Source organism: Neoarius graeffei, chromosome 20 (genome assembly GCF_027579695.1).
Source record: "Neoarius graeffei isolate fNeoGra1 chromosome 20, fNeoGra1.pri, whole genome shotgun sequence".
Classification (NCBI taxonomy): Eukaryota; Metazoa; Chordata; class Actinopteri; order Siluriformes; family Ariidae; genus Neoarius; species Neoarius graeffei.
Genome location: NC_083588.1, coordinates 15633325 through 15646695, shown reverse-complemented (window position 1 = coordinate 15646695; position 13371 = coordinate 15633325). Strand labels below are relative to the sequence as shown.

At 40.9% G+C, this 13371-nt stretch overlaps 1 protein-coding gene across 1 annotated transcript in view; it reads left to right on the top strand.

Annotated features, from left to right (window-relative positions):
- The first annotated feature begins 1246 nt into the window (after nucleotides 1–1246).
- The window catches only part of engase (endo-beta-N-acetylglucosaminidase), a 47483-nt gene continuing 35358 nt past the window's right edge, over nucleotides 1247–13371 (top strand). The window contains exons 1-8 of the mRNA XM_060901314.1: nucleotides 1247–1440; nucleotides 2737–2816; nucleotides 3808–4009; nucleotides 6475–6623; nucleotides 6809–6963; nucleotides 8641–8789; nucleotides 12460–12631; nucleotides 12789–12892. Coding sequence (XP_060757297.1) covers nucleotides 1337–1440; nucleotides 2737–2816; nucleotides 3808–4009; nucleotides 6475–6623; nucleotides 6809–6963; nucleotides 8641–8789; nucleotides 12460–12631; nucleotides 12789–12892 — 1115 coding nt within the window. The 5' untranslated portion in view covers nucleotides 1247–1336. The remainder of the gene's footprint in view (nucleotides 1441–2736; nucleotides 2817–3807; nucleotides 4010–6474; nucleotides 6624–6808; nucleotides 6964–8640; nucleotides 8790–12459; nucleotides 12632–12788; nucleotides 12893–13371) is intronic.

The following is a 13371-nucleotide window of genomic DNA, read 5'->3' as shown; positions in this document are numbered from 1 at the left end:
GTTAAGATGTGACCGTGAGAATGAAGTCTCATCTCATTATCTCTAGCCGCTTTATCCTTCTACAGGGTCGCAGGCAAGCTGGAGCCTATCCCAGCTGACTATGGGCGAAAGGCGGGGTACACCCTGGACAAGTCGCCAGGTCATCACAGGGCTGACACATAGACACAGACAACCATTCACACTCACATTCACACCTATGGTCAATTTAGAGTCACCAGTTAACCTAACCTGCATGTCTTTGGACTGTGGGGGAAACTGGAGCACCCGGAGGAAACCCACGCGGACACGGGGAGAACATGCAAACTCCGCACAGAAAGGCCCTCGCCGGCCACGGGACTCGAACCCGGACCTTCTTGCTGTGAGGCGACAGCGCTAACCACTACACCACCGTGCCGCCCGAGAATGAAGTGAAAATGGCAAATAACATGACAAAATAATCCTGTTTCAACAGCCGTCCTAAATAGAAAGGAAGTCTTTGTGTTGGTATACCAATAACATTTTAAATAAATAGATAGGAAAGCTGGGCGGCACGGTGGTGTAGTGGTTAGCGCTGTCGCCTCACAGCAAGAAGGTCCTGGGTTCGAGCCCCGGGGCCGGCGAGGGCCTTTCTGTGTGGAGTTTGCATGTTCTCCCCGTGTCCGCGTGGGTTTCCTCCGGGTGCTCCGGTTTCCCCCACAGTCCAAAGACATGCAGGTTAGGTTAACTGGTGACTCTAAATTGACCGTAGGTGTGAATGTGAGTGTGAATGGTTGTCTGTGTCTATGCGTCAGCCCTGTAATGACCTGGCGACTTGTCCAGGGTGTACCCCGCCTTTCGCCCGTAGTCAGCTGGGATAGGCTCCAGCTTGCCTGCGACCCTGTAGAAGGATAAAGCGGCTAGAGATAATGAGATGAGATGAGATAGGAAAGCTACACTTGAAGAGAAAAACTGAAATAATCTCCCTAAAAATAATTATAGTAGTAGAATAGCCGTTCAAAAATGATCAGAGACTGGACTGGAAAAAAAACAATAACAGTGAAGAGGAGAGCTGTGTAGGAATGTGGTTAAGTTGAGAAAATAATAGGATACGACGATTTAAACATAAACCAAATATATGCGATGCGAGTGGTAAGATGACGGCCAGATAGCGTCACTCACGTGATGAGAGTGGTAAGATGGCGGCCAGATTGCGTCACTCAGACGCGCCTAATTCACTTCCGGAGTCTATGTAACGTAAAAACAACGGGACCAGTTTAACCAATCAGAGTTAATGCGGAAGCGCTCACTGGTGTCCAGACTTTCAAATTCACGTTTGTTGTTTTTCTGCAAATCTGAAGTAAGCGGCTGTTGTTTATAAATGGACGGTGACTCGAGTGAAGTGAAACAGAAGAATGTTAACAGGAGAAGAAAGAGAGAGGACACTGAGAATGCAGACGGAAAGATTGCTAAAACAGAAACTGGGTGGGTATTTAAATAAACTGTAATTACACTTTCACTTTGCGACTATAACAAGAAGAAGAAGTTGCACCAGCTGTATAAGAAGTTCTTTACTCTAAACTTTAGTTTTATAGGTTAGTTATAACTTTAGTTTTTGCAGTTTTTAAAGTGTATGTTGTAAACTATTTGCAAGACAGACAGGACAATAAGTATCAAGTCAAGTCAACTTTGTCAAATATGCTATACATGCTCGACATACAGCACAGATGAAATTTCAGTCCTCTCTGACCCACGGTGCAAACAGGCAATGCAATAAATAAAAATAGAATAATTGAAAAACAAACAAACAATATAAACAGTATAAACACTCTCTAGATAGGAACTAGACATAGACTAAACACTCAAACAATATAAGCAGTATAAATAAACAGTATAAACACTAGATAAGAACAAGACAGACTAAACACTCATCTCATTCATCTCTAGCCGCTTTATCCTGTTCTACAGGGTCGCAGGCAAGCTGGAGCCTATCCCAGCTGACTACGGGCGAAAGGCGGGGTACACCCTGGACAAGTCGCCAGGTCATCACAGGGCTGACACATAGGCACAGACAACCATTCACACACACATTCACACCTACGGTCAATTTAGAGTCACCAGTTAACCTAACCTGCATGTCTTTGGACTGTGGGGGAAACCGGAGCACCCGGAGGAAACCCACGCGGACACGGGGAGAACATGCAAATTCCGCACAGAAAGGCCCTCGCCGGCCACGGGGCTCGAACCCAGACGTTCTTGCTGTGAGGCGACAGCCCTAACCACTACACCACCGTGCCACCCCAGACTAAATACTCAGACAATATAAACAGGATAAACACTAGATATGAACTACACACAGACAATATAAACAGTATAAACACTCTAGATATGAACTAGACATAGACTAAACACATATATATATATATATATATATATATATATATATATATATATATACACACACACACACACACACACAAATTGGTTCAAATAACCAAACAGTCAAGGGCACTTGAGGTATAGCAGGTAAACATGAAATAAGTATGCAATATGTGATAGTTTCCCTCGTTAACAGTTACAATGAAAGAACCCATTTCTTAATAAATAAGGCAAATCATTCCTCATTTCTTTCATTTATCCTGTTCTCTTTAATCAGCTGATTTCTCTTGCTGCCTGTCTTTCATGCACAAACTCATGCTCTTGCCCAAAACCAGCTCTGTTGTAGAAGTAGTAAAAAATCTTAATTTACTTTTATTCATGTTAATTAATCCTGTTTATCAGATCTGAGTCTTGCTTAGATGAGTCAGAGGATCAGAGAATTGTCCATGAAGTCATAACCTTCAAGCCATCTCATCTGTCTGGTACGTGATGTGTCAGAGATGATTTTATTCCGAATGTGCAAAATTTATTGACCGTTGCATAATGTGTAAAGAGTAAAACATGTTGAAAATTATCAATGATGTTGTTGCGGTTTCTAGAATAGCATGTCCTGAACTGTTTTATTTCTCTTATACTACAGCAATTTACCAACAATGAAACATTTTTAATTTATTCGTCAATTTTACATTCTCGTGAACCCATGTTCCTGTTATCGCATACGTTACGACAGCTGTAAACAGTCATTCTTTCATCAGTCTCCTTTTATTTATTTCTTGATATTAGTAAGACAAAAAAAAAAAAGCGAAACAGGAAAAGTACAAAGTCCTGCGTCTTGAATATTTTTGAGTGGAAATTTTACAGATAAAATAAAGGGCGAACACTGGAGACTGCTTCCGTAAATGTTAAACATATCATCATGTAACAGATTTGACATTTTTTTGGGGTTAAATAACAGCAGATGTTGAAGTCAAGTTATAAATCTATGTGAATTGGCTGTTACTGTAGAAATGACACTGAAAACTTGACAGTTCTGAGGTGTGTTCGTTGAGCTGGGCTTTCATCACCTAACCGTTGATTCGTAAACGTAGGATAGAAGTTATAATTTGTCATTGCAACTTGAATATTATACATCATAAATTTTTTTTATTATTATTTCAATTTATATAGCACCTTTCTCAAACAGCCTCCAGACACATGGCTTCAAAAAGCTCTGAGCAGTCCTGAGACCACTTAGAATGATTATACAAAGCTCTCCGTTATAGACGAATTTTACTTTTTCACAAAAATAAAGCATCACACATCATATGGGCTACATAGGGCTGCATCCCAAATCAAATACTACTATGTCAAGTAGTATATCAGACTAGTTCATTTCACACAAGTCTCAATGCAGACTACATTAGTCCAGAGACTCTTTCAATGTTCGTACAGTTACACTACTAAAAACTTCTTCGAATGATGCCCATTGACTAGCACAAGACTACGATCAGGACACGACTGAGCCCATCAGCTCTGCCTTGAAGTCTTTAGATGAGCTGCTTTCCTGGAAGCAAAGCAATGCAAATCCATTCAACAGGGCCACCGTCCCGTTGAGGAAAAGATGGCCGCCACTGAAGGACTCTTCGATGAGGACCCTCGTCTGTCATGACATGATGGGAGGATACCTGGAGGACAGGTACTGTCTCCAACTGACTTCTTCACTTTACTAACACTTAACATTTTTCATTAACAGTTGATGACAGAGTCAAATATAAAATAAACAAATATTGAGCTCTTAGTAGGTCTTTGGGATTTCCTATTGTTTTCTAAATAGTGAAGAGTCCTTTTGGAAATTTAAAGTCCCTTAAGCTTTTCCGTGTTTTGTACTGGTCCAGTACATCTGGAACTGGAATCGGCTTAAAAAATATATATAACGTCATAAATATACACACGCAGTATCCAGTAACATTGAACTGGGGGTCAAATCAAATCAGAGCCATCAGAGATTACTATGTGGTATATTCGTGATTACAGTGCCTTGCAAAAGTATTCATCCTCCTTGGTGTTTGTCCTGTTTTGTTGCATTACAAGCTGGAATTAAAATGCATTTTTGGGGGGTGATCACCATTTGATTTACACAAAATGCCTACAACTTTAAAGACGAAACTTGTTGTTTTATTGTGACACAAACAATAAGATGAAAAAACAGAAATCTGGAGTGTGCATAAGTACCCACCCCACCCCAAAGTCATTACTTTGTAGAGCCACCTTTTGCTGCAATTACAGCTGCAAGTCTCTTGGGATATGTCTCTATTAGCTTAGCACATCTAGCCACTGGGATTTTTGCCCATTCCTCAAGGCAAAACTGCTCCAACTCCTTCAAGCTAAATGGGTTACGTTGGTGTACAGCAATCTTCAAGTTATGCCACAGATTCTCAATTGGATTGAGGTTGGGGCTTTGACTAGGCCGTTCCAAGACATTTAAATGTTTCCCTTTAAACCACTCCACTGGAGCTTTCGCAGTATGTTTAGGGTCATTGTCCTGCTAGACCATGAACCTTCGTCATAGTCTCAAACCTCTAGCCAACTCAAACAGGTTTTCCTCCAGAATTGTCCTGTATTTAGTGCCATCCATCTTTCCTTCAGTCCTGACCAGCTTTCCTGTCCCTGCAGATGAAAAATATCCCCACAGCATGATGTTGCCACCACCATGCTTCATTGTAGGGATGGTGTTCTCAGGGTGTTGGGTTTGCACCACACATGGCATTTCCCATGATGGCCCAAAAGTTCAACTTTTGTCTCATTTGACCAGAGAATCTTCTTCCATGCGTTTGGGGAGACTGTTGGGCAAATTCCAAATATTAGTTTTTTTTTTTTTTTTTTTTTTTTAAAGCAATGACTTTTTTTTTTCTGTCCACTCTTCCATAAAGCCCCGCTCTGTGGAGTGTACGGCTTAAAGTGGTCCTATGAACAGATACTCCCATCTCCGCTGTGGATCTTTGCAGCTCCCTCAGCATTATCTTTGGTGTCTTTGTTGCATCTTTGATTAATGCTCTCCTTGCCCGGTCTGTGAGTTTTGGTGGGCGGCCTTCTCTTGTCAGGTTTGTAGTGGTGCCATATTCTTTCCATTTTGCTATCATGGATTTAATGGTGCTCCGTGGGATATTCAAAGTTTGGGATATTTTTTATAACCCAACCCTGATCTATACTTCTCCACAACTTTGTCTTTGACCTGTTTGGAGGCTCCTTGGTTTTCATGTTGCTTGCTTAGTCGTGTTGCAGAGTCAGGGTCCTTCCAGAACAGGTGGATTTATACAGACTTCATGTGACCGATCATGTGACACTTTGATTGCACACAGGTGGATCTTCTCATCTCATTATCTCTAGCCGGTTTATCCTTCTACAGGGTCGCAGGCAAGCTGGAGCCTATCCCAGCTGACTACGGGCGAAAGGCGGGGTACACCCTGGACAAGTCGCCAGGTCATCACAGGGCTGACACATAGACACAGACAACCATTCACACTCACATTCGCACCTACGGTCAATTTAGAGTCACCAGTTAACCTAACCTGCATGTCTTTGGACTGTGGGGGAAACCGGAGCACCCGGAGGAAACCCACGCGGACACGGGGAGAACATGCAAACTCCACACAGAAAGGCCCTCGCCGGCCACGGGGCTCGAACCCGGACCTTCTTGCTGTGAGGCGACAGCGCTAACCACTACACCACCGTGCTGCCCCAGGTGGATCTTAATCAAGTAATTATGTGAGTTATGAAGTGAATTGGTTGGATCAGCTCTTATTTAGGGGTTTCATACGAAAGGGGGTGAATAATTATGCACACTCCAGATTTCTGTTTTTTCATCTTAATTATTGTTTGTGTCACAATTTAAAAAAAACAACAACAATGTGCACCTTTTAAAGTGGTTGACATGTTGTGTAAATCAAATGGTGCTAACCCCCAAAAAATCCATTTTAACTCCAGCTTTTAATGCAACAAAACAGGACAAACACCAAGGGGGAATGAATACTTTTGCACAGCACTGTGTATAAACCTATAAACACCCAAGTGTATGCTTAAGTGTACAGTGTACTGTATAATGTGATATTATAGTGTATTATGCACAAATTGAGTCAAAGACATTATCCCCCCCCCCCGAAGGTTTATTCAAGGTACAGAGGTGGACACACCGTATGTGTTCTATCACTGGAAATATATCGACATCTTCAACTACTTCAGCCATAATATAGTGACCGTCCCTCCTGCCATGTGGACCAATGCTGCTCATCAACACGGCGTCCTCTCGTTAGGTCAGTTTTCTCTCTAATGTGGGTAAGATTTCTTGTTCTCGTCGGTCAGGTCTGTTGAAATTCTGCTTAGCCTGATTTACATGAAAATTTTGAAAAAAGTGATGAAGTGCAGTGATTCAACTAGGAATAAATAACTGGGTTTTGTGTGTGCTTTTTTTTTTCTTTCCCCTCCCTCTGTGTCACAGGCACCTTCATCACAGAGTGGGTGGAGGGAAAGAAGATATGTGAGGTTTTCCTGGCCGGAGAGGAACAATATCGCTCAGTTGCTGATAAACTGGTGCAGATTGCGCACTGTTACGGGTTCGACGGCTGGCTCGTAAACATAGAGAATGTGCTGAGTGTGAGCTGCCTTTATGTTGCATATTACAAAATGAAGTGCAGCAAGTTTAAAAGTATATTATTTCAACTCTGGATGCAGGGGGCATGGTTTTTGGCAAATGTTATCACAAGGATTTGAGTGTCTGACACTTGAGCTTGTGGCAACCATTACCTGGTCCCCTTAATGGAAAACTACTTAAAGAAGAAAAACTGCCTGGCGCAGATTTAAAAAAAAGTTTTAATACCTGGCTACTTGGAATTGTGACTTGATCGTATTGCAGATACCAAGATATGCCTGCCGTTTTTTAATTAATAAGGTTTAAAAAAATAAATCCTTATTGTGGGATTATGGTATAAATTTATATTTAATAGTAGGTCCTAGCTTAGGTTTTTTCCCTCGTGACACGAATGCCGTGAAAAGCAAGCTGGGCGAGTCCTGTTGGATTTTAACAGGGCGTGGGAACTTCGTGCATCGACATAATGTACTGTATTCCCGGACTGCACTGTAAAGGGTGTGTGCCATCCTTTTATGTTTATGGTATCGTTAACACACGTGTTCACAAGCCAAAATGATAAGATGCTGCAGCAGGCTTACTGCGCGCACACACACGTGTCGGCTGTCCAGCTACTGCTCGTATTCATTAATAGGGTATCCCTGTACTCACTATACCCTGCGTATGTACACAGGACACGTGCCGTTTTGGGGTGAGCCTCACTTTGATTTTTACGATAGCGGCTCGATAGGTCTGTGAGAGATATTGGTTTTTGCAACGGCTCTGAAGAAAGTCTGCTTGAAATCCCCTGAGTCTTGGGAATTAAGACTGATTATAGGACTTGTTCACTTGCAACTCACACAATCATTGTAGCGTTATCTCAGTCTATTAGACTCAGGAGCTCAGATTGCAGTTACTGACTTTGTATTATAGATATGCAACTCTTGCAGTCTTTGTTTATAGTTATGTCTGTCTAAAGTGGCCACTTACATTCTCTGTTTACCTGTATTCATTAATCGGGTATCCCTGTACTCACTATACCCTGCGTATGTACATGGGACACGTGCCGTTTTGGGGTGAGCCTCACTTTTTGATTTTTATGACAGCGGCTCGATTCACTGTCTTATACGTACACGGAATGTCCTGAGCAGGAGCTCAGATTGCAGTTGCTAAAATGGTAATAATTTATTGATATGAGGTGTTTTTTTGTGGTCAGTGTACGACACTGTAGTGTCATGTGGTAATGCATTATATGACAATGCAACTTTCATAAATATTACCATATATTAGTTGTAATTATGGTCTAAGCATATACCTGCAACTCTGTCAATATCATTTTCAGTGACTGATAAAATGGTTTTGAAAGTTCCTACTTTTAAAACATGTTTTTGATATGGTAATTTTTTTAAGAGACTTCACTTAAAACATGTCTCTGACAGCTCAAAATGCATCTCCGGGCATTTAAAAACTGCAGCGCTTCTGCGGGCCTCTGGTGGCCCCTGGACCCCCGGTCTTACTGGGTTAACGCCCCCCCTTTCCCATTTTCCTGGATCCACCTCTGACTGCAGCTTATGTTTGCAAAGATAAAAGGGACCAAAAGGTTTTTTCTTTTTGGTTTCTGAGGTTAAGGGTAGGGTTTAAGTATAGACAAGCCTCATGATGTCAATGGTGAGATATCTACAAAAGATTGTATATTGTGTGTGTAGAAAGATTCTGTGAAACACATGGCTCCATTCCTGCGCTACCTCACTGATCGGATGCATGAGCAAGTTCCTGGCAGTTTGGTGATCTGGTATGACAGTGTTTTGGAGGATGGAAGTCTGAAATGGCAAAACCAACTCAACAACAGCAACAGGTGAGCCTCAGGTATAGGGTATACAGTGTTCGCTGCATTATTCAGAGAGTCAGGAATTTTAGGCCAACTGTTCCATGGAACAGTGGAATTTATACAGGTAGGTTCATAAATATTTGGACAGAGGCAACATTTTTCTAATTTTGGTTCTGTACATTACCACAATGAATTTTGAACAAAACAATTCAGATGCAGTTGAAGTTCAGACTTTCAGCTTTAATTCAGTGGGTTGAACAAAATGATTGCATAAAAATGTGAGGAACTAAAGCATTTTTTAAACACAATCCCTTCATTTCAGGGGCTCAAAAGTAATTGGACAAATTAAATAATTGTAAATAAAATGTTCATTTCTAATACTTGGTTGAAAACCCTTTGTTGGCAATGACTGCCTGAAGTCTTGAACTCATGGACGTCACCAGACGCTGTGTTTCCTCCTTTTTAATGCTCTGCCAGGCCTTTACTGCAGCGGTTCAGTTGCTGTTTGTTTGTGGGCCTTTCTGTCTGAAGTTTAGTCTTTAACAAGTGAAATGCATGCTCAATTGGGTTGAGATCAGGTGACTGACTTGGCCATTCAAGAATATTCCACTTCTTTGCTTTAATAAACTCCTGGGTTGCTTTGGCTTTATGTTTTGGGTCATTGTCCATCTGTATTATGAAACGCCGATTATTATTTGGCTGCATTTAGCTGGATTTGAGCACACAGTATGTCTCTGAATACCTCAGAATTCATCCGGCTGCTTCTGTCCTGTGTCACATCAATAAACACTAGTGACCCAGTGCCACTGGCAGCCATGCATGCCCAAGCCATCACACTGCCTCCACCGTGTTTTACAGATGATGTGGTATGCTTTGGATCATGAGCTGTACCACTCCTTCGCCATACTTTTTTCTTTCCATCATTCTGGTAGAGGTTGATCTTGGTTTCATCTGTCCAAAGAATGTTCTTCCAGAACTGTGTTGGCTTTTTTAGATGTTTTTTAGCAAAGTCCAATCTAGCCTTTTTATTCTTGAGGCTTATGAGTGGCTTGCACCGTGCAGTGAACCCTCTGTATTTACTTTCATGCAGTCTTCTCTTTATGGTAGATTTGGATATTGATACGCCTACCTCCTGGAGAGTGTTGTTCACTTGGTTGGCTGTTGTGAAGGGGTTTCTCTTCACCATGGAAATTATTCTGCGACCATCCACTACTGTTGTCTTCTGTGGGCGTCCAGGTCTTTTTGCATTGATGAGTTCACCAGTGCTTTCTTTCTTTCTCAGGATGTACCAAACTGTAGATTTTGCCACTCCTAATATTGTAGCAATTTCTCGGATGGGTTTTTTCTGTTTTCGCAGCTTAAGGATGGCTTGTTTCGCCTGTATGGAGAGCTCCTTTGACCACATGTTTTCTTCACAGCAAAATCTTCCAAATGCAAGCACCACACCTCAAATCAACTCCAGGCCTTTTATCTGCTTAATTGAGAATGACATAATGAAGGAATTGCCCACACCTGCCCATGAAATAGCCTTTGAGTCAATTGTCCAATTACTTTTGGTCTCTTTTAAAAACAGGGTGGCACATGTTAAGGAGCTGAAACTCCTAAACCCTTCATCCAATTTTAATGTGGATACCCTCAAATGAAAGCTGAAAGTCTGGACTTTATGTCCATTATATAACTACAACTTGAATATGTTTCAGTAAACAGGTAAAAAAACAAAATTTGTGTCAGTGTCCAAATATATATGGACCTAACTGTAATTTTAATTTGGACATATTGGACATCCCAAACATGGCGATTTTTATTATAAAATTATAGCGGCGCTCCATACTTAAGAGAATATGGCAATGCATTGACCTGATTCTTGACGGCTTTTGCAACCGTACGATGTCTGTACATACGTGTACCACCACAGGGAACCCGATCGGAAGTGCGAGGCAATGTATCTCATAAATCCTTGACCACCAGACAGTGAAATTTGTATCTTTTATTTACATAACATAGATGGGTTTTTATCCAGAGCTTATTTTTAATTAGCTTTTAAAAAAAAAACAAAACATGGGATTATTTACGAACACGTTTTACACTCATTGGGAGCTCCGCTTTTGGGCAGAGCCTAAAAAATAAATACATTTTAAAAATTATATATAAATAAGAGTGTGTGCATATATATATATATATATATATATATATATATATATATATATATATATATATATATATATAAAATATATCCGTATCTGTTCCCAGCTGTCTGTTTTCACAGAGGATGGTATTAAATGCCATAACACCCTTTATTGGCAATGTTTGGGGGGGGGAGTGGCATACAAAACGAGCAACGTCACAATTTATTATATCCAACGGAGTGGGGGTATACTGGTTTACCGCTGTCCGTCCAAAATACCCTTTTTCTCAGCAACCACAAATCATAGTCACTTGGTACCAAACTTCAGCTTGGGGTTCTATACCATGTATATCGTTTTCGGGTTTGTCGCACATCGACTTCCTGTTTACCGACTGACTGTATTTATGAAGCGTATTGCGTGGATTTACAAAATTTTCATAACATTTTTCTCAGTGACTACAAATCACAACTGCTTGATATTTGGTATCGAGCTTCAGCTTGGGGTTCTATACCTTATATACAGTTTTCAGGTCTGTCACACATCGACTTCCTGTTTACAGACTGAATGTATTTACGAAACATAGGGTGGATTTTGATGCTATTTCAAAATGTCAGTTTGGTAGGATGCTATTTGAAATCCCTAGGGAGAGACACTGCTCTTTACTTACTTGTTTCAGGGTTAATTATTTGCTGAAGTCAGCATTCATAATACGTGTCCTATTCCTTCGATTGCTTGCATTCTGATATAAGCGTGAGCAGGGAGATACGTAAGCGAGCAGTAGCTCACAGTTGATCTTGTTTTTTTTTCAGTAAGTTATTTATCTTGAGTAACTGCTTTTTCCTGGCCAAAATATGACGCTGGGCTTACTCGCACATATTCACACCCAAAACCTAATTTGCCCCGATTTAGGATACAGCCATGTTGATGCGTTTTAGTTTTAAAACACCATTTTAAACTGAAAACGATCGCCATCCAAACAAGCGTTTCAGCTCAGTATCAGAAATAATCTCTGTCCAGACTAACAGGCCTGAAAACGCATATCACCTGACCATTCACGTAGACTGGGCATGTGTATGCTGGTATGAACAGCTGATGCTGCTTGTTTTCTTCCAAAAAGGGACACATGACGAATCAGGGACCTAATCAGAAAGCAAACGTGGGTGTCTATGTCAATGTGGACGTAACCTTAGATTCACCAGTCTACCGTACCTACTGGCATGATTTGGGGATGTAAAAGGAAACTGGAGAACTTCCCAGAGGAAGACTTGCACCACCAATTTCTGATTCCTTATTACACTATTCTGTCATAGTACACACACCATTGTAAAAACCTAGACACTATACAATGGGCAGTGTACGAGAGGAAAAGGCAAAGCTCCCTAACACCAGCATGCTTTCTAATGATGTTAACATTTTCTCTTGTGGCACAATCTTTAATACAAATCTGAATTATTAGAAACTTTCCAGGGTCTACATCTCCATGACTGTAATGTTTGGCGTAAAGGGGGAGTGATGTATCTTGAGGGAAGCCTATGTATCATCTTTTTTTTTTTTTTTTTTGCTCCGAACAGGGTGTTTTTTGATGCCTGTGATGGTATTTTCACCAACTATAACTGGACGGAGAGCAGCCTGGAAGATATGGCGTCCGATTTAGAAGCACAGGGGCGTCTGGCCGATATTTACATTGGCATCGATGTGTTTGCAAGAGGAGACGTAGTAGGAGGACAGTTTGAAACGAATAAGGTGAGATTTTCTTTGTCCTGAAGCTCATCGAAGTCACAAAACCGTTTGATTTCGATCCATAAGTCTTGTCAGCAAAAAGCAAATTTTTTTTTTAAAGCGTGAACTGAGTCTCAACATGGTTAAATATTTTTATATCCATGTTGTCTGCTTCTGTTAGGCTCTTGAGCTAGTGCGTAAACACGGACTTTCTACAGCCATCTTTGCTCCTGGTTGGGTTTACGAGTGCCACGACAAGGAGAATTTCCGCAAGAACCAGGACAAGTGAGTCCCTTAATGCCTAATAAATAAATATGTCCCCAAATATACATGCATTCGGAACACGTTGGGGAGGACCAAAAGACCAAGAAGAGGGTGCGATTTCAAAACAATGATACAAAACACTAAATTCAATTCAGGTTATTTGTTTAGTGCTTTTACCAATAGATATTGTCACAAAGCAACTTTACAGAAATTCACATGTAGATTTAGATTCCTAAAGGTGACAGAACATAGGATGAATCCTAGGATTAGCGTCAGGGTAGTTTTTATGATTACAGCAGCAGTTCCTGGAATTTACAAATCTGCAATATCCAGGTGAGATTTGATGCTTATGTTGTCATAACCATAACGGTATGTATTCAGTAGGAATATCGTACAACGATAAATTGCGATACAAATTTATGACAATTGGAATTGATGAAATAAAAAAATTCAACGCAATCATTACCAGGCTGCGTAATCTTAGTTTTTCCTTGTTGTAA